The 21,410-nt window shown below is 54.5% G+C and overlaps 1 protein-coding gene across 2 annotated transcripts in view; it reads right to left on the bottom strand.

Moving 5' to 3' along the window:
• Positions 1–21,410, bottom strand: part of CUNH11orf49 (chromosome unknown C11orf49 homolog) — a 201,143-nt gene that overhangs the window by 1,521 nt on the left and 178,212 nt on the right. For both annotated transcript variants that reach the window (XM_040980205.1, XM_040980204.1), the window contains 4 exons: positions 16,134–16,218; positions 3,075–3,160; positions 1,601–1,796; positions 881–990 (listed from right to left, as the gene is read on the bottom strand). In XM_040980205.1, coding sequence (XP_040836139.1) covers positions 881–990; positions 1,601–1,796; positions 3,075–3,160; positions 16,134–16,218 — 477 coding nt within the window. The remainder of the gene's footprint in view (positions 1–880; positions 991–1,600; positions 1,797–3,074; positions 3,161–16,133; positions 16,219–21,410) is intronic.

The raw sequence follows: 21,410 nt of genomic DNA, 5'->3' as shown, positions 1-21,410 counted from the left end.
GCCTCCTGGCCCCTTTTGCTGTATTAGTGGCTTGCAGACCAGATTCTGTGGAACTCTCCCTTTTCCCTGGGTGCGTTGGGAGCTAAGGGAGTGGCTTCCACCAGTGGCTTCCTTCCACTAGGGCATGCCCAGATTCCCATCAGAGGGCTAGAGCTGCAGGTGCGGGCAGAGAACACGGGTGCAGCTCAGGCTCCCACGTGCAGGCAGCTCGCGCCTAGGGACGGGCTGTGCAGTGAGAATCTTCAGAAGGCACTCGCTGGGCTGGGCGGAAGTGAGGGAGGTTGGTGCAGGCTGACAAGTTGCTAGTCAGTCTTTCTCCCCTTCCCCCACCCGGGCAGCTGTAAGAGGGAGACAGGAGGGGTGGGGCTCGGTTTCCTGGGAGTAGGGGAGCAGAACACCCCTCTCACTTCCCCCTCGACCTCCGACACCTAAGGCTGGCTGGTGACCTTGGTTACCAACCTCACTTGGTGGAGGGGTTCCTAGACCTGTGCAGGCAGGAACCCCAAGGTGGCCCGGATGGAGGGGGCAGGAGAGTGCATGGAGGCTGACCAGTGGGGCGGGAGACCAGACAGCGAAACTGGGAAACTGGGCCAGCTGGTTCCCGCTTTTTTAGGTTAGTGCTTTCACCAGCTGGGAAGCAAGGCCTCCGCAGACACGCCTTGGCCCCCTGGTTATAAATGGGATGCCGGGCTCTTTGATATGTAATCTACAGGCAGGCCGCTCCCACAGAGCTGGGGAGGAGGCCGCCATGAGGGCCAGGCTGCTTCGTGTCCAGGCAGAGCCTGGCAGGCCACCGGCCGGCAGAGGAAGCCCCATGGGCTCGGGCTGGGGCATAGCACATCAGCCACTCCCTGGGCGGGAGGGACGGGCTCCAGCTTACCTAGGGCTTGGTTGATCCCATGATGCTTTGAGAGGGCCACGAGGAACCCATAGAAGGTCAGCCGCTGCACGTTGCTAAGGACTTCTTTGACCAGAGCCGCGGGTGGGCAGCTGAAGGGGAATACCGAGGCGTGGGTCAGACAGGCTGAGGCTGGCCGTTTCACCGAGTGCAGTGGGACAGTGGCCACAGCAGATGGCTAAAGCCGGCTGGCCTGTCCCTGAGGGGATGCTGTGCCGCACAGCCTGCCGAACTTTCCCTTTAAGACAATTTCAAAGCATTTATTTAAGTGACAGGCAGAGGGACGAAGAGAGAGCTTCCAGGCGCTGGGTCACTCCCCAGTAGCTGAAGTAGCCAGGCTGGGCCATGCCGACGCCAGGAGCTTGAAAGTCCATCCAGGTCTCGCACGTGGGTGTAGGGGTGGAGGCACCTGGGCCATCTTCCACTGCCTTCCCAGGTGCAGTAGCAGGGCGCAGCACTGGAAGCAGTGCAGCCGGGATTCACCACTAACCCTGGGAGCAGCCCTTCCTCCGGGGAGGCCCTTCCCTGCCTGGGAAGCTGGCAGCCCACCAGCAGCCCAGGGCACAGCTCCAACCCGCCTAGGAGTGTCCAGGGCTCTAGAATCTGGGGACCAGCCATGGCCTCTCACTGGGGACCTGTTCAGGCTCCCTGCCCGTGTGTTCCCGGGGGCTGGGGTGGCCCCGGGAGTGCCTGCTTTCTTACCTGTACTTGTGCCGGTCACACAGGTTTTCCAGGCACTGGTAGAACAGTGAGGCCTCCACTCCCTCCAGCATGCTGGCCTCGCCCAAGGCCGGCCGCTGGCGGTGCTGCCCGCTGGACGATGTTGGCACAATCACCGTGTTGGGGTTCTTGCCTGACAGCAGGTCCTGATAGATGGCCGCCACGTTCTCCAGGAACTCTGGTGTCAGGGGAGCAGGGGGCAGGGGACCAGGTCAGACAGTGGGCGGGGCTCATTTCTTCCCATCCCTGTGTTTTCCCTCCCCTCTCCTTTACTTTAAAGATTTAAAATTCATTCAAAAGCCAGCCAGGAAGAAAGTGGCCCCTACCCCTTGATTCATTCCCAACTGCTTGTGAAAGCTGGGGCTGGACCAGGAGCCTGGGACTCTCATGTGGGTGCAAGACTCAAGTCTTTGCACCATCCCCTGCTGCCTCCCAGGCTGCATGTGTGCAGGAGGCTGTGGGCAGAAGCAGAACCAGGATTTGAACCTGTCCGTCCCCTCTCTGTTCCATGGCTTGGCTCCACACTGGCTCTGGTGTTGCCTGCCTTGCCCCTGAGGGGTGGTCCTCAGGAGAGGTTCAGCCGTCCCTGTCCGGGGTGACAGGCCACCGGCATGCTTCCCCAGTCCCTGTAGCCCTGACACAGGGAGGGGCTGCTAAATCTGGCTCCTGGTACAGAGGCAGGGTCCCTTGGGGCCAGCCCACCTGAAGCCACCTACCTGTCTTGTGACCACCAGCCCACGTGTGGGAACAGCAGCGAAGAGCCACCAGTTTAGGAAATGTGAAGTTGTTCATAAAGCCCTGGCGTCGAAGCACGGTAGCTGGGGGGGGGACCTCACAGCCGAGGCCTCTGCGGCCACCACATGCTGGGCAGGTTAATATTGCTCACAAAGGGCTGTGGGCTTGCTGGGCCCTCCCTAGGGGGCAATGGCTTTGGGGAAGTGAGATCAATTCTGGTGCTGCCACCAAGAGGAGGCACCACGAGCCCAGCTCTAGTCCCCCCTGGGCGGCTACTGAGTCCACAGATCGTGGCAGCTCTGGGAGGCTGGGGCTGGTGGGGACGGCCGGCTCTGGGCTCCCAGAATGGCCTGCTATTTACTGGAAAGGTCTATGTGAAGCAAACTTGTTCATGGACACAGATAGCCATTTCTAAAGGCAGCGTTCACTCAATGGCGTCCGTGTGTGAGCTGGGGTGTGCCTGCTGGTATCCGTTTATTTCCATTCTACCAGATTCCAGAAGAGCAAATGAAACGCAGGCCAGCAGCCATGTCCCCAGGTCTCTGGGAGGCCGAGGGAGTGGGCTCGGCACAGCCAGTCCCCTGAGTGCCCACAGGGTGGTGGGCAAGAAAGGAGTGCGTGTGCCAGGCACACGGGTGGAGAGGCCGGATGGTGGCACAGAGGGACACAGCCCTGGAGAGCCCTGTGGGACGTAGGGGGTGGAGACTGGTGGCATGCTCACCTGAGTAGTAAAACTGGATCTGGAAGGCAAAGAGGAAATCTGAAAAAGACATCAGGCAGTCCATGGCGTCGTCCAAGAGCACAATCCTGGGATTTGGGGAGGGGAGAGAGAGTGAATGTCACCCTGATCTCTTTTGCCTCCATCCCCACCTCGGGCAGCTGGACACCTGGGAGGGGCCTCTCCCATGGTCGCTGTGCCCAGGGCAGACCTGACGTGTGGTCTCAGGGGCACCTGCTGGTAGGAGGCAGTGAGGGCAGGGAGCCCTGGGGCCGCACCCAGGACTTCCCAGAAACCTCAGCGGGAATCCTGCAGTCCAGCTTGGGTGCAGCTGAGCCCAAGGGCAGGCAGCCCCGCCAGGAGGCCGCTGGGGCCTTGGCAGGTGGCACTGGGGCTTAGTCAGTGCTGCAAGCCCATCTGCTCGCGTGTGTCTTTGAATCTCCCCCTCCCTAGATTAGGGGGTTCCCATGCGGGCAGCTGCGTGCGTGCCAGAGAGCAGGCGCTGCTCGCTTCTGGGAAGGGGCTTTAGAGAGAATGCAGTGGCCCTGCTGACCCTGGCCCTGGGTGGGTGCAAGGCTGTGGGCTGCGTCTCCTGGAGACAGCGTTGGTCCCAACAGAAACAGTCGCCGTTCGCTAAGTGCCCTCCCAGAAGGAAGCAGGTGCTGTATCAGATTTTATTCCACACAATCCTGGGAGGTCATCTTGTTCTCGCTTCCACTTTACAGCTCACGTGTCAGCTTGCCCATGGCACACACACAGCTGGCATGCCTGCCTGCTGCATAGGCCGTGTGCTTTCCATTAGCTCACACTGCCTCTTTTAAAATGAAGACACAGTGGATAGCATTGTGGCACAGCAGATAAAGCCACTGTCTGCATCCGTGTCCTCACTGCTCCACTTTCCCACCTAGCTCCCTGCCAATGCAGATGGAAAGTGGCAGAGGATATCTAGTGCTTGGGCCCCTGCCACCCACATGAGAGACCTGGCTGGTACGCCTGCCTTTGGCCTAGCCCAGCCCTGGTTGCTGCAGCCATCTGGGGAGTGAACCAGCATATGGAAGGACTCTATCTCCTTTTCTATCACTCTTTCATTAAAAAAGAAAAAAAAAAAAAAATCCCAGGTAGAAAAAGACTAAGGCCAGAGGATGAGCAGAAGCAATGCTGCCAGTGGCCGCAGGAGGGCGCCCTGGCCGCTCCGTCAGTGGCCGGTGACACGAGGTTCAGTGTCACGGGCTAGTGTTACCCCCATTTCTTACAATCTGAGGAAAATCCGGGCAGGTAAAAGGATGAGAGAAGGCACAAAGTCCCGCTTCTGACAGTTGGATGGCGAGCGAGAAGGGCAAGAGCTCCTGCGGGTTTCTGCTTCCCAAGCTCAGCAGGCGGGATGCGGCCCTGATGGAGACCCCCGCCCCCAGTGGATGGGGGCAGCGCAGGCTTTGGAGACGTCCCGAGGGGCCCTCCTGGTTCTCCCACAACCTTGTTTAGTTCTCATTCCTTTACCTCGCGATGAAAACACCCTACAGTTCCCAGCCAGCACCGCCAACTCCGCCAGAGGCATGCTGCCCCAGGGCCCACAGCGTGGTGTCGGGCTGGCACTTAACCTGGGCGTCAGCACCTGCTGGGCCTGGGCTGGGCACCTGCAGCACCAGGCTAAGGGTCGTCCTGGAAGGCGATCTGCAAACTCCTGACCAGCCAGTCACCTGGCCCATCCACTCGGCGCAAAACCTCGCTCCAATCTGCCTGCTCTTTGCTAATTGCACGGCTGCCCTTCCTGTGCCAGCCTCCACACTGTCCTCCTGGGCATTGGCAAGGCCTCTTACCCAGGGTCCCTGTGGCCATGCTGGCCTCCTGCTATCGGACTATCCCCATCCTGTGTCAGAAAGTTGTTTCGTTTGTTTTTTAAATGTGAGTTTGATCATTCTGTTGTGTTTAAATTCCTTCATATGCATTGTGTTCCCTTAAAATAGCCCATTTTCTCTTTCTCAGTCTTAAATTTTTACAAATTATTTGAAAGGTAGAGTTAGAGAGAGAGAGAACATGAATCTTCATCCACTATTCACTCCCCAAATGGCTGGGGTTGGGTGGGGCCACGTCCAGGAGCCTGGAACCCCATCTGGCTTCCCCCTGGGGGGGCACTGCAGCTGCTCCGCCAGGCGCCATAGCAGGGAGCGAGCACAGTGCTGCCCCAACCCCTCTCTTTTTTTGAGAGACTGGAGGTAGAGTCCCATTCTACCTGCTGGTTCACTCCCCACATGTCCTCCACAGCTGGGGTTGTGGCCAAAGCTGGGAACCAGGACCTCAATCCAGGTCCCACCCACTTGAGCCGTGACCTGCTGCCCTGACAGGAAGTTGGGGTTGGGAGGTTACACCAGGAGTCAAACCCAGGTGCTCCAACGTGGAGCACGGCGTCCTAACTACTAGCTCAGTATCGCCTCCAGAGCTCGCATTTTCATTGGAGCTCAACAGCCTGCTCCATTAGGACACCACAGCCTCCCTCGCTGTATTCCAGCCAGGCCCGCTCCTTCCAGGCCCCCCTCCCGGGACACCCTGGCCTCTCCTTAGCTATCAGATACCAACATTCTTCAGGCTCCAGCCTGCACAGCTGCTCTGGGGCAAGCAGAAGAGAAAAGGGCCTCCCCTCCCCCAGTCAGCGATGGGGCTGGTCCTGGTTCCCACAGTTGGCACAACCTGCTGTTGTGCAACCTGCTGGCACTGTTCGTGTCCGGCTTTGCCTGGCAAGTGTAAGCTTCACCGGCTGACCCTGCTGTCTCTGCTTGCGGTGTGACTCCAGGGTCCTGCACGGTGCTGACACAGCGGGCACGCATGAACAATGATTGACAGGCTGTAGTCCTCCAGTTCCCCCTACTCCTGGCCAGGTGACACTTGGACATCACATTCAGCTCTGCAAAGTCCATTTAAAAAAAAATTATTTTTATTGCGAAGTCAGATATGCAGAGAGGAGGAAAGACAGAGAGGAAGATCTTCTGTCCAATGATTCATTCTCCAAGTGACTGTGACTGGCTGGTGCTGTGCCGATCTGAAGCCAGGATCCAGGAGCTTCCTCCAGGTCTCTCACACAGATGCAGGGTCCCAAGGCTTTGGGCTGTCCTCGACTGCCTTCGCAGGCCACAAGCTGTGAGCCGGATGGGAAGCGGGGCCCTTAGGTGATGCTGGTGCATCCAAGGCAAAGATTTAGTCACTGAGCCATTGTGCCAGGCCCACAAAGTCCATTTTTATAAAAGCTTTACTTATAAAATTTTGTTGAAAGGCAGGTTTACACATAAAGAAAGAACAAGATGTTTTCCATCCACTGGTTCACTCCCGAAACGGCTCCAACAGCTGGGGCTGGGCTGGGCCGAAGCCAGGAGCTTATTCCAGGTCTCCTACGTGGATGCAGGGGCCCAAAGGTTGGCCATTTTCTACTGCTTTCCCAGGCACAGACTTGAACCAGCATTGTCCATAGGGGGTGCTGGCACTGCAGTCGGGGCTTAACTCTCAACACCACAGTGCTGACCCCACTGCGATGTCTACAGAAGAGGAATGAAGAGTCATGAAGAAGGGGCTCAGAGTGGTGTGCAGTCTGAAAGCCACAGCAGTAGGCGGCAGCTGGATCTGTTATCTGGGAAGACAAGGGGCAAGTGAGGGCTGCTTTGGGGGGCAATGGAGAGCTTGGTTCTTGAAGATTTGCCTTCTGGCCACCCAGCTCTGGAATCAAGGCTCATCATCTGTGGAGGGGGTGCCTGTTGCTGCAGAGGGTGGAGAAACTGGAGGTGTAACTCCCAGCCCTGGCATGCCACAGGCAGAACGCGCAGCTCCTCCTGTGGCCCTGTGTTGGATGGCTGCGTCCACAGATGGTCCTGAAGGACTGGCTGCGAAGGTGCTTCTGAGTGCCTTGAGAAGCTGCCCTGTCCAGCTCCAACTGCACGCTGACCTGGTCAGTTCTGAGCATCCGCACCTGGCTTTGGGAAGAAGCAGGCAGGGTGCCACAGGCCCATGTGTTCCTTCCTCTGGTGACGGCAGCGAGCCCAGGCTGCAGGTCCTCAGGCTCTGTGTCCCCTGGGTTCTTTCCCAATTCAAACGTGGCACCAGTTCCAGGGGGGCATCCGTTTGCAGCCGAGTTCACCCATGTAGGCTGTTTTCCAGTCCGCGCGGCAGTTGGCTCAACATCCCTTCCTGCTGGAAGCCTTTGGCTAGCATGCCAGCTGCTTCTGACACCTGGAAGGGCCTGGCCTGCTCGGCTTTGAAGTGGAGCCAGCAGGGAGCTGCTGCCAGCGGGGTGTGTGCACACCTCGACTCCGGGAGGGACCCTCGCGGGCGGGGCCTTGGGGAGTGAGGATGCTGGGTGTGTGTGCTGTGGGGGAGGGATGGGGGGAGGAAGGCATTTGGGTTCAGGCTGGCTCTGAGCGGAACCACGTGGAGGGTGGAGTTCAGGGCAGGCAACTGGGATTAAGAAAGAGTGCTTGGCAGGGGCTGAGCTAATCCCAAGGGGGCTAGCTGTTAACTACTTTCTCTCTCTCTCTCTCTCTCTCTCTCTCTCTCTCTCTCTCTCTCTCTCTCGCTGACTCTCCATAGCTGGCATGGCCTGGTTGGTGGGGATGTGCCCAGGAAGCGACTGCTTCTCGCCTCACTCTGTTCCTGCCATGAGCCTTGTCAACATGAGGGTCAGCTTCCAAGCTTGGCACCATGGGCTGCCCCATCTTCCGGCAGCTCTGGGTTACCACGGTCCCATGTCCAGTTGCACCCCTCGCTGGCTGAGGTCACCTTTCTTTCTGAGCCCTAGTTTCCTCATTGGTAAAGGGACGAACCCATTTCCCAGAACTCTCCTGTGTGATGGACACAAGGACGCCTTTTCCTTGGTGTGTAATGCTCTAAAATATTCGTTTCTGTCAACAAGTTTGGTGCTGGCAAAACCCAAAAGAGCAAATAAAAACAGTGTGGAGGAAGCCAGTGCTGCCAGGGCCCAAGCAGGCAGAGGCTGATCTGGGTGGAAGGCAGCCCTCAGCCATGCCAGCCAGATGAGCCACCCTCCATGACGTGGAGGGGAGCAGCTCCACGGGCTGTTTCGGGGCAGAGCTGGGGGAGCAGCTGTGGAGTCACCCTTAGTGAAGCACTGAGGCAGGTGCGGAGGCTTGGGGGACACTTCCTGACGACTGTCCTTCCGGCCCATGTGGGAGGCACCCTTCCCCCCACTTTGCAGTGCCAAAGAAGGCTGTCCCTCTATGCTCCCAGACATTGGTGCAGTGTGGCTCACAGCCACAGGGCTTGCTGCTCGCCCAGAGGCCCACTCTGGTAGCCCCATGTGACGGTGAGGTGACTGTCCTCACATCCTAATCCAGTTAGGTAAGCTCACAGAGTCCCTTTACTGAGAGTGCTTGACCAAGAGGCTGGCCTTGCGGCTCAGGAAGTGAAGGTGTGCCATCCTGGCTGCTCCACTTCCCATCCAGCTCCCTGCTTGTGGCCTGGGAGAGCAGTGGAGGACAGCCCAAAGCCTTGGGAGCCTGCATCCATGTGGGAGAGCAGGTGAAGCTCCTGGCCATTTTGGGGGTGTGTACCAGCAGATGGAAGATCTCTCTGTTTCTCCTTCTAACTAAACAGTTGGGAAAGCAAGTTGACTGAGGCTTTGCGTGACTTGAATCCCAGTTCGAAGGCCAACTGGTAAGCAGACGTGCTGTGCTCTGTGCTCCCAAGGGACCCCGGGACCTTCCTGCTGGCACCTTGGCCCTGTTCCTCTCCTGGTGTTCGTCACCAGCAAAGCAGCTGTCACGAGGAGGGCCAGGGTTGCCAGCTGCCAGCTGCTGCCTCCCCACGCACAGCTGGAGACCACCCGCCCTCCCCAGGCCCACAGCTGGGCTGAAGCGCAGCTGCTGGGCGCACAGAGGCCCGAGTCCAGCGTGCAGCCTGCAAGGCTCTGCAGACTGTACTCCCTCAGCCCCCACGCTCCTGAACCCGAGGTCCCCAAGGATAAACTCCTACTTTTATTGAAGATTTATTTATTATTTATCTTTATCAAAACTTTATTTTTTAATGGAAAGGCAGATCTACAGAGAGAAAGATCTTCCATTCACGGATTCATTCCCCAAGTGGTTACAGGGGCCGTAGCTGAGCTGATCCGAAGCCAGGAGCCAGGAGCTTCCTCCAGGTCTCCCATGCAGGTGCAGGGTCCCAAGGCCTTGGGCGATCCTTGACTGCCTTCCCAGGCCACAAGCAGGGAGCCAAATGGGAAGTGGGGCTGCTAGGACCAGAACCAGCACCCATATGGGATCTTGACACATTCAAGGTGAGGATCCTGGCCGCTAGGCCGCCGTGCCTGGTCCTGTATATATATATTTTTTTAATTGGAAAGTCAGATATACAGAGAGGAAGATCATCACTCCCCAAGTAGCTGTAATGGCCAAAGCTGAGCTGTCCAAGCCAGGAGTCCGGGTCTCTCATGCAGGTGCAGGGTCCCAGGCTTTGGGCCATCCTCGACTGCTTTCCCAGGCCGCAGGAAGGGAGATGGAAGGGAAGAGGGGCCTGCCAGGATACGAACCAGTGCCCATATGGGATTCCAACACACTCAAGGACTTTAGCCACTAGGCTACCGTGTCAGGCCCTATGTAGTTTTTTATAATGCACATTATCTATGAACTCTCTGAAGCTCAATTCATGTGTGGTTTTAAAAAATATTTTTCTAGGCCTGGCATGGTGGCCTAGTGGTTAAAGTCCTTGCCTTGAACACACTGGGATCCCATATGAATGCCGGTTCTAATCCCGGCAGCTCCACTTCCCATCCAGCTCCCTGCTTGTGGCCTGGGAAAGCAGTCAAGGATAGCCCAAAGCCTTGGGACCCTGCGCCTGTGTGGGAGACCTGGAGGAGCTTCCTGGCTCCTGGCTTCGGATCGGCGCAGCACCAGCCATTGCCATCATTTGGGGAATGAGTCATTGGACAGAAGATCTTCCTCTCTGTCTCTTCTCTTCTCTGTATATTTGCCTTTCCAATAAAAATAAATAAATCTTAAAAAAGATTTTTCTGCATTAAAATTGATTTATCTCAGGGCATAGTATGTTAAACTATTGTTCATGACACCAGCAGGGCATATCAGAGTCCGGTCTGAGTCCCTGTGGCTCTATTTTTGACCCAGCTCCTTGCCAATGCTCCTGGGAGACACCAGAAGGTGGCCCAAGTGCTTGGGCCCCTGCCATCCTTGTAGGTGACCAGGTTGGAGTCTGAGCCTTCAGCTTGGCACCTCCTTGACTGATGAGGACATTAGGGGAGTGAGCTAGAGGATGGAAGATCTCTCTCCCTCCTCTTCCCCCTTCTTTCTGTTGCTTTGCCTTGCAAATAAACAAGTCTTAAAAACTTTCTGTTTTAGGGCCTTGCACAATGGCTTAAAGGCCAACCCTCACCATGCAAGTGCTGGGATCCTATATGGGATGCCGGTCTATGTTCTGGCCCCTCGACTTCCTTTCCAGCTCCCTGCCTGTGGCCTGGGAAAGCAGAAGAGAAAGGCCCAAAGCCTTGGGATCCTGTAGCCATGTGAGAGACCCAGAAGAAGCTCCTGGCTCCAGACTGGCTCAACTCTGGTTTCTGTAACACCACTTGGGGAATGAACCAGTGGACAGTAGATCCTGGTCTCTTCTCTCTGTAAATCTGCCTTTCTAATTTAAACAGACGAATCTTAAAAAAAAAAAAAAACACCTTATTTTAATTCTAAGAACTTTAAAATAAATCTACATTTATCTTTTGTCATTTTGTTTAAAAGGCAAAGGAAGGACACACACACACTCGTCCATCCACTGATTACTTTTCCAAATGGTTGCAACAACCAGCCAGGGAGTGGTGGGGCAGGTCAAAGCCAGGAGGTGGGAACTCCATCGAGTGTCCCGCATGCCTGGCAGCAGGAGCCATCACCTGTTACCTCCCAGGGTGTGTACTGGCAGGAAAGGAGAGCTGGAAGTAGAGCTGGAACGTGACTGCTCCAGAGATGCTAGGAGCATCCAAAGCCGTTTCTTCAGTGCTAGGCCAGATGTGCAGCCCAAAGCACTCATGCCCCTTTAATCATCACAACTACTACTATTCCAACTCCACAAAATAAAGAGAGACTCCCTACAATTAATTTCCTGAAGGTACAAGCTAATAAGTTGTGGGACTAGGATTTGAACGCAAGAAGTCTGGTTCCAGTTGGATACCATTAGCCATCAGGAGCACTCCCAGTTGGAAAGAGAGAGACAGAGGGGCAGGCAGGCTACAGTAATGGTTTAGCAGCAATAAAAATGACTACTCCCGCTGTGGCAGGAAGGAGTGAGGTGCAGGGCCTCTCTGGCAGGGCTGTTGCGGGGTCTGCTTTTCCTCTTCTGGTGCTTCCAGCTCACACCTGCTGCCCTGGGGGCCTGGCTGTGATGTGTTCAGGGCCTGTGGGCAGGTGCGTGTGGAGCCGCCATGCCCCTGCACGGGCTCGGCCTCCAGCTGCCTGTGGGTTACATTCTTCTACAAACACATCATCCCCAGCCGGGGCCATGGAGTCTTCCTCTGCAGCCTGGGCCCAGCCCTCGGGGCCTTGTGGGAAGCAAGGCCAGTGGAGAGGAGCTGGAGGGCAGCTCTCTGCTGACCATGTAACTGTCCTGGAGGCTTCACCACAGCCGTGTGTGATCGTGGTCGGCTGCTGGGCCAAGTGTGTGAGTAAACTGGGATTGTGACCTTCAGGATGGAATGGGAAGCCTGGTGCTTCTCATGCCAAGGATTCCAAGTTCCCCTTACTGAGAATTCATCTTGAAGTCTGCAGCCACCACACTGGATTAAGCCTAGGCCCCCGCTGCAACAACTCAATTGGCTCAAACACTGGGATCCCACATGGGCGCCGCTTTGTGTACTGGCTGCTCCACTTCCCATCCAGCTACCTGCTTATGGTCTGGGAAAGCAGTCGAGGACGGCCCAAGGCTTTGGGATCTTGCACCTGCATGGGAGATCTGGAAGAAGCTCCTGGCTCCTGGCTTCGGATCGGCTCAGCTCTGGCCATTGTGGCCACTTGGGGAGTGAACCAGTGAATGGAAGACCTTCTCTTTCTGTTTCTCTTTCTCTTTGTAGATCTTCCTTCCCAACAAAAATAAAGAAATCTTAAACAAAGAAAAAAAGCCTAGGTCCCTTTGGTGTTTAACATGGCATGCCCATAATTCTCTCAGGCTGCTGTGAGCGTGGGTAGCAGCGTTCAGGTGAGCAGTGGCTAACAGAGCTATGCAGCTCCACAGCCACCATCTCCACAGCGAGATGGTGGGGGCTAAACGCAGAGCAGGAGCTGCTGGCTCACGCTCACACCGGGGTTGCCATGGGCCTTTCAGGAACAAGCAAGGACAGTAGCCTATTGTGGAGTGGCAAGAAACCTCAGTGGCACGCCACAAGGTGGCAATAGCCTGGGGCTGCTCCCTGAGAGATTGCCTTCTGAATCCACTGTCAGCTTCCTTGGGGGGCAGGGGCTGTAGCCCCGGAGTGTGGAAGAGTGCTTGGTGCCAGGGACTAGCTTAGACAGGGGTGGAGCCTGGAAACGCACCACTCGACAAGGCAGTCATAAAGGATCCTACAGCATGTGGTGCCATTTGTTCCAAATGGCCACAATGGTGACAGAAAGTAGATGAGTGGTTGCCTATGGCTGGGGGCCCTGGGAGAATGAAGAAGAAGGGTTAAGTGGTGCAGATTTCTTTTCAGGATAATGAAAATGTTCTAGAATCATAGTAATGGATGTATAACTCCGCAAAGACACTAAAAGTCATTTGACTTAATGTTTTAGGATGGGCGAAGTGTATGCTTTGTGACTTGTACATCAAAAAACTGTTAAAGAAACACTGATGCATGAATCAGTGCATGGAGGACACAGATGCTGGTCTTTTCCTTACAGTTAACATATAACCTCTGGATTACTGTTAGGACCAGATAAGGACTCTTCATTTCCACTTAGTTTACGTCGTCTTTCACTCTGTAGGACATTTCTGGAGGTGGATGTCTAGGCGCTTTGCTAAGTGAGAGTGACCCAGCAGCCCACAGGTTTGGTGCAGAGTTTGCCTGTTTCTTAAGAATTCTCAAGGGCCCGGCATGGTAGCCTAGCAGCTAAAGTCCTCGCCTTGCATATGCCAGGATCCCATATGGGTGCCGGTTCGTATCCTGGCAGGCCCACTTTCCGTCCAGCTCTCTGCCTGTGGCCTGGGAAAGCAGCTGAGGATGGTCCAAGGCTTTGGAACCCTGCATGCATGTGGGAGACCCGGAAGATCCTGGCTTGGATCAGCTCAGCTATGGCCATTGTGGCCACTTGGGGAGTGAAACAGTGGATGAAGATCTTCCTCTCTGTCTCTTCTCTTCTCTGTATAGCTGACTTTCCAATAAAAATAATAAATGAATCTTAAAAAATTCTTATGTACAGTCTTTTAAGAAACATTTGCGAGAGAGGGAGACAAAGATTCCATCCGCTGGCTCACTCCCTAAATGTGCCCGAGCCAGGAAGTTAACCCAGGTCCCCATGTGGGTGACAGGGGCCCAGGAGCCTAAGCTGTCGTCCACAGCCTCCCAGGAAGCCCCTGGCTGGAAGCTGCAGCTGCTAGCCAGGCTGGGTCTGCCTCAGGAGCCTGGACATGGGATGCTGACATCTTAAGCAGCATCCTGACTGCAGGGCCGAACACCTGCTCCTTAACTCCAGTCTCCTAAGATGGACTATGGCAGCCAATGGACCTTGGAAGGATTTCCTCATCCTTGGAGTGGTGAGAGCAACAGTATTTCAGAACAGCCGAAAGCAGCTAAGCAGAACCCTGGAGCATGCTCCACGCCGAGGACCCTGGGGTGACATCGAGTGGCCGTTCCCCATCCCTGAGTCCTGAGGTGGTTGGGAGACGGGGTGTGGCTTCTCCCCTTACCTCGCCTCCCCCCCCCCCGCCCCCCCGCTCCTCCAGATACAGAGAGAAGAAAAAGAAAATGTGCACACAATGGTCTCACCCACACTCCCATCACCCTCCTCCCTTTCCACCCTAATCAACTATGTAAGCATCATCACACACACACACACACACACACACACACACACACACACACACACACAAGAATGCTGAGTCTGGGGCCCTGTGCCATAGCCTAGTAGCTAAATCCCATATGGGCACTGCTTCACGTCCTGGCTTCTCTACTTCCCTTCCAGCTCTCTGCTTGTGGCCTGGGAAAGCAGTCGAGGATGGCCCAAGGCTTTGGGATCTTGCACCCACATGGGGGACCCGGAAGAGGCCCCTGGTTTCTGGCTTTGAAATGGCTCAGTTCTGGCCGTTGTGGCTACTTGGGAATGAACCAACAGATGACAGATCTTTCTCTCTGAATCTCCTTCTCTCTTTAGATTTGCCTTTGCAATAAAATAAATAAATCCTAAAATTAAAAAATGCTGAGTCTCACACACACCCTAAATTTTGAGGTTGCATCTTCCTTAAAGTAATCTGAACCCAGGGAGGAAGCCTGCTAGTAACTTCACTTGGCTGCTTTTACATTACAAGAGACGGACATCTGGGGATTTTTTTTTTTGCTAGCTAAACAAACAAACAAACAAAACAAAACATCCTCAATCTCCCTTGGACTAGAGAGAAGGTAAAATGCTAAAATGTATAACACAACTTTCACCAGCAGTCAGCTGTTACTGGGAGAGAGAAGTACCCACCGCACGGTGAGGGGGAAAGAACACACACACTTTTGGGTGTGTCATCGCTATGCAGGTCTCCACATGACCAGCAAAGTGGGCTCGTGAGCTGCGACCTGCAGAGCCCCCACTCAGGGTGAGGCTGCCTGCGGCCAGCGGCAACGGACTTAGCAGCCTGCCAGTCTGCAGGGGAGTGAGTCTCCCCGCTGATGCGGCTCTGGCTTCCATGGGTCCAACCCCCAAGCAGTCATGATGGCACAGACCCTGTGGTGCAGCAACGTGATGGAGCTGTGAGCCCCGTCTCTGGATCCAGGCCCCCGCTCCCCACTGCCAAGCGTCCTCTGCCCTCACACTCACAGGGACTTTGGGCAACACAGTTCATCTCTTGGAGCTTCCGTTCCTTCCTCAGCAAAGTGGCAAGCAGTGGCATTTTTTTTTTTTTTAAATTTCAGAGGGTGACTGAGCATGCGCGAGCACAAGGCCAATGTTCCCAGCCACCGTTTCCCTCCCCAGATGAGGACTGGGCCACGTCCAGGAGGCCAGAAGTTCGCCCAAGTTCTCCCAGGTTGGTAGCAGGGACCTAGATCCTTGAACTACGCCCACTGCCTCCCCAGTGTACACCCTAACAGGAAGTAGGGTCGGGAGCAGAGGCAGGTCTCAAACCCGGGCAGTCTGACATGTCATCTTAACTACTCGGCTACAGCTCTGACCCAGAAGCCCCCACAAGTTTTTATAAGAATTAAGGTAATTAAATACATTTCAACGGAACAATGAAAGTAAATGCATGCAATGTGGCTTAGTAAATCTGTTTTTTTTCCCCCCAGAAAACAAAACTTTTGTCAGACTTCAGTTGCAACCCTAGTTCATGTTTTGTATTACTACATAAAAGTAAACTGAGGCATAGTCCAACTACCTCCGTTGGCCCAAAGACGGGAATGGCAGTGAGGTAAACAGCCCCTTGGCATCTCACCAGTCTTGCCACGCCCTGTTTGGGACCCTTCTGGAAGCCCCTCTCTCCGCCAGGGGCTGTCAGCTTCCGGCCCTTCGGCTCCCCCAACCTCCCGTACTTGCAAGCCAAGTCTTGCTGCCTCTTTTCTCGGCATGTCCTCTGGGGTTCATGTGTGGTTGTTGTGCTTTTCGGGTTGTTTGGGTGTGGGTTTCTTTTTTGGCATCTGCCTCTCGCCACCTTTCAACTCCCTCCCCAGGCCCTGAGGCGCCCCACGGGAACCGCAAGGGTCGTCTAGCTTCCCTTTGAAAACACGCAAAGTACTAGGACTGAGGGAAAGTCCCAAATAGACCGCTCTCAAAAATATCCATTTCTTCCCTATTAGTTTTTTTTTGTATTTCCCCCTCTGTGCCCATGTCCGGTTTCTCTGGGGCATGCTGAGCGGAGGGGCCACCGTGGGGCCAGGAAGCCCGCGCGCGGACATACCTGGCTGCTTTCTGCGTGAGCTCCAGCGGGAAGTCCGGGCAGAGCAGCTGCAGCAGGCAGTGGTACTCCTTCATGGTGAGCAGGTCTGCGGAGGGAAAGGAGAGGGGCGGCTCAGGATCTGCTCGTCCAGTCGTGGTTTCAGACCTCGTTTTGGTAGTGCCGCCCTCTTGAAGCTAAGTCGGTGTGTAGGCCATGCTGCCAGCCACGACCTGCTGGGGGTCCGCTGTTCAGAACCCCCCTATACATACATACATATATTTAAAGTAAAAATACATATGTATATTTTTAAATTGGAAAGGCAGGTATACAGAAAGAAGGACAGAAAGATCTTCCACTGGTTCACTTCCCAAGTGCCTGCAATGGACAGAGCTGAGCTGATTCAAAGCCAGGAGCTCTTCCGGGTCTCCCACATGGATGCAGGGTCCCAAGGCATTGGGACATCCCTGACTGCTTTCCCAGGCCACAAGCAGGGAGCTGGAAGGGAAGTGGGAAAGCCGGGCCACGAATCAGTGCCCATATGGGATTCTGGTGCTCAAAGGGGGAGGATTAGCTAATCAAGCCATTGTGCAGGGCCCTCAGACCAATCTATCTACAAAGCTTTTCCTGGGAGGGAGGCACACAGGTGCGGTGTTTTGACCAAAAGAGCTTCGCCAGTTTGGGAAATAGTCAGGTTATGGGAGGAAACAAGAGTGAGACTTTGAGCCTGGAGCGGTAGCCTAGCGACTAAGGTCCTCGCATAGCATGAGTCAGGATCCCATAAAGGTGCTGGTTCTAATCCCAGCAGCCCTGCTTCCCATCCAGCTCCCTGCTTGTGGCTTGGGAAAGCAGTGGAGGACGGCCTAAAACCTTGGGACCCTGCACTTGCATGAAACCCCAGAAGAAGCTCCTGGCTTTGGATTGGCTCAGCTCTGGCTATTGTGGCCACTTGGGGAGTGAATCAATGGATGGAAGATCTTCCTCTCTGTCTCTCCTCTCTATATCTGACTTTCCAATAAAATAAATAAATTGTCAAAAAAAAAAAAAGAAGAAGAGTGGGTCCTTAATCAATCTTGTCCATTTGGTTTTCCTTGTATACACAAGTCTGGAGGAATGAGGCATTTCAAAGTGGATCAACCCTGTGGTGAGTCTCTGGCGTGGGAACATTCTAAGACCATCCACGTTGTGCCTGGAGGCAACAGTGCAAGGAAAGCAGAGAAACCTACAAACCTTACCCTGTTGTCCAGCACTGTAGCTGGCCGCTTTGGCTGGATGCCCACACACGAGTCTGGGCATCCCATCACGGACAGCCAAGACAGACCTGTCAAGTCATACCACCCAAAGGTCCCTGGCACCCGGAGACATGGCTAACGAGAGAGAGAGAGTCCAGAGCTGAGGCTCTGTGGTCCAGCAGACAAAGCAGAGAGACAATCCCCAGGAGGCCGCCCAGGAGCCCAGGAGGGGTGATTTACATGGGTGCCTAAGCGTTTTATTACTGCATGTATAAAGCCCAAAGGTTTCACATTAGCCAGGCAGTGGCCATTTGGACACGCGCAGCAGAGCCATTTCACAGATGCGATTCCAGGCTAATACTGGGAGAAGGCGATCCAGAGGGCATGGCGGCATTTGGGGAACGAAGATGATGATCACAGGCTCTTGGTTTCTTGGGACCCGAATCAGCCCAAGCCACAGGCATCCTCTTCTCCTGCCCCTGCTAGCTTGGTTGATGCTTTTTCCAAGACAAGTTAAAAAAAAAAAAAAAAAAAAACACCCAAACCTCCAGGGACAGGCCTGGGTTCCTACTAGTTTTTCATCAAAGCTCAACTCAAGGTGGGGGCAGAGTTAGACTAACCACATGGACCAGCGGGACACCAAGGGCAGAGGCTCAGCGTCAGCCAGGGTCGAAGGAGCAAGATGGATTTTGCAGCCTTGGGTTTGGCCGCGATGGGGTGTGCGCTTTCCTCTCCTCACCCGCTTGACCCTGGGCCCCGCAGGGCAGGAGGGCCTTCGGTTCTTCCGGGAGGGTGTGGGGTGGCTGCTCACGGTCACACAGCGTCGGGGTGAGCACCGGGCGGGCAAGGCAAAGGGAGGATGGGAGAAAAGCCAGGGCAGCTGATCTGTTCCTTCACTTCTAGGGATCTTGCAGTCACACTTGCTTTGTGTCTGTCTTTGATGATAAGGACAGCATAAAGGAAAGCCTGAGCGTTGGATTCCTGCTCCTTTTCCTGGGCTGGACTTTGGTGGACATATCTGATACCACGCTGACGGGGAGGGTAGAGTGTCTCACAAGACTTGACATTGAACTCCAGACTCACCTACAAAATATCCTTGGGAAGAGAAACAGGCTAGGAAGGATGAGTGGGGAGACAGAGTTCTCTAACTTCCGTGGTCCGTAGGGAAAGACCACGGTGAGGACGCCCGGTCTCCTGGTTCGAGAGCCCACCCCCCTTCAAATTTCAGGTTTGTTTTTTTTTCTAGTTTACTGATTTCAAATATGTGCTTCCCAAAGGCAAAAGGAAATAATTTACAGACATAAAACACCACATATTGAACTTCTTTCATGCAACAAAATGCTCTTAAAAATGTCCCAAACACAAACACATCCTGCTCACCACTTTGGGGAGGCGACCTGACTCTCCTACATGCTGAGTGAGGAAAACAGACAAAGAGATGGATGAAATGACAAGCAAATAAACAACTTTTAATTGTGGTGGGGAACAGTCCTAACTCTATTGAAGTGGTGGCCAGATAAGATCAAGGCCAGGGAATTTCAAGGAAAGGGCATGCAGCACTTAGAGGCACTCCTGGGTGGGTGCGCAGTGAGGATGGGGAGGAGGGCGGGTGGGAAGACCTGTTTCCAGATCAGCACACGGTGGTGGGGCGGAGGCTTCAGCAGCGAAGCCACTGCCAATGATGCCTGCATCCCACATCACAGTGCCTGGTTTGTTTGCCAGCTCTGGCTCTCTGATAACGCACACCCTGGGAGGCAGCAGGGGATGGCCAAGTAACTGGGCTCCTGCCACCCACGTGGGAATCCCAGACTGAGTCCTCAGTTCCTGTCTGTGGTCTGGTGGTCTAGCCTTGGCAACTGCAGGCAGCTGGGGAGTGAACCAGCAGATGGAACGTCTGTCTGTTTTTTTTTTTTTTTTTTAGGATTTATTTACTTTTATTGAAAAGTCTGATATATAGAGAGGAAGATCTTTGTGACCGCCATGGCTGGAGCTGAGCTGATATGAAGCCAGGAACCAGGAGCCTGGAGCTTCTTCTGTGTCTTCCAAGTGGCTGTAGTGTCCCAAGATTTTAAGCCCTTTTTGACTGCTTTCCTAAGCTACAGGCAGGGAGCTGAATGGGAATTGGGCAGCCAGGACAAGAACCGGCACCCATATGGGATCCTGGCGCTTGCAACATGAGGACTTCAGCCACTAGGCCACCATGCTGGCCCCGTCCCTCCCTTTTTTTCTTTTTTAAAACTCCATTCATTTATTTATCTATTTGAAAAAGCACTGAAACAGAAAGAGAAGAAAGAAGACAGAAAGGTCTTCCACTTGCTGGTTCCTTCTCCGAATGCCTGTCCATGCACAGGACTGGACCAGGCCACCTTAGGAGCTAGGAACTCTGTGCTGATCTCGCCTGTGGGTTGTAGAACCCAACGACTTGGAGCAGCACCTGCTGGCCTCCCAAGGAGCGCAGAAGCACAACGTTGGAACTGGGAGTGGAGTCAGCACTTGAGAAGCCAGCTCCTCCAATGTGGGATCATGGGTCCAGTGATCTAACTACCAAACAACACCCCCTGATCCAGTGTGTGAAATTAAAAATGAAAAACCACCACCAGGAGACTGATGGATGTGGGCCAGCTGTGTCCTTTCACTCCACAGGCTGTGCTTCAAATCTCAGCTCTCCAACGTGGCAGGTTTATCACCTCGGGCAACCTGCTTACTGTGTCTGCAGCTCAGTTTCTCACCTGTAAAGTGAGAATGCCAATACCTGCTCTTCAGGGTGGAAGTCAAGCCTTAAAAAAAAAAAAAAAAGGACGGCGTTTGTGAAGCACTTAGCCACATGTCTAGAACTCAGTACCAGCACACAATGGGAGCTGCTTGGCATTTTGCATGCCGGGGGCAAATACAAGATGCAGAGCAAGATGTCTCTTGCTGAGTTTGGGGGCTTGAACACCGAGAAGCATGTCTGCCTTTGAAATACCCCTGCAGGCTATCAGAGTCAAACCTTTCCCCACAGGATTCAGCTGTTTAGCCTGACCACGTGCCGCCTCCATGGCGGGCGCAGTGCGGCAGTGATGGGGAGGCAGGGAGCCCACACTCGGGTGCTCCCTCCCCACTTGCTCCTGCCTTAGCTGGGTCTTCTGGTTCCCGGAGTGTTCCCCACCGTCTCCACAGCCTACTCCCGCCAGCCTCTTGGGCTCCGTGAGTCAACAATTTTCACTGGGTTTTTATGCTTTCACGCTCTGCACTTGAACGGGCTCAGCCTCCCAGCAGCCTGATGAAGTAGACTCCGTTGGTCCCAGTGTCATTTCAGAGAGAAGGATATGGAGACGCAGAGGGATCAGAGCAGGCTCGGGGCAGCCTACCTGCTTTTCCAGAGCAAGGCTGGGCAGGAAGGGCAGTGGACCAAGGGCTGCAGAGGCTTGCTAAGAACACCAACAGCCAGGATTTACTGAGCACTTACTGAGGACCAGGCTCTGTTCTCCTAGGTTTTTTTTTTTTTTAAAGATTTATTTATTTGCTTGTTTATTAGTGGACAGGTAGATCATATTTATGGAGAGGAGAGACAGAAAGATCTTCCATCTGCTGATTCACTCCCCAAGTGGCTGCAATGTGCAGAACTGAGCTGAGCCGATTCAGAGCCAGGAGCCAGGAGCCTCTTCTGGGTCTTCCACATGGGTGCAGGGTCCCAAGGCTTTGGGCCATCTTCCACTGCTTCCCCAGGCCACAAACAGGGAGCTGGATGGGAAGTGGAGCAACTAGGACACAAACCAGCACCCATATGGGATCCCAGCATTAATAAGGTAAGGATTTAACCAACTGAGCCATTGTGCCAGGGCCTGTCCTAGGGTTTTACCTCTTTTATTCTTCACTATTGCTATCCCCACTTCACACATTTCACAGATTCAAAGTATGCATGCTTAAGAAGTAGGACTAGAGGCCTGGTGCGGTAGCCTAGTGGTTAAAGTCCTCGTCTAAAATGTGCTGGGATCTGATATGGCACCGGTTCTAATCCTGGTGGCCCCACTTCCCATCCACTGCTTATATCCCGGGGAAGCAGTGGAGGACGGCCCAAAGCCCTGGG

This window comes from Ochotona curzoniae, unplaced genomic scaffold (assembly GCF_017591425.1).
Source record: "Ochotona curzoniae isolate NIBS_2020 unplaced genomic scaffold, NIBS_Ocur_1.0 contig_3432, whole genome shotgun sequence".
In the NCBI taxonomy this organism is placed as follows: domain Eukaryota; kingdom Metazoa; phylum Chordata; class Mammalia; order Lagomorpha; family Ochotonidae; genus Ochotona; species Ochotona curzoniae.
The sequence above is the reverse complement of the archived record's forward strand: the minus strand, read 5'-3'. Positions and strand labels throughout refer to the sequence as shown.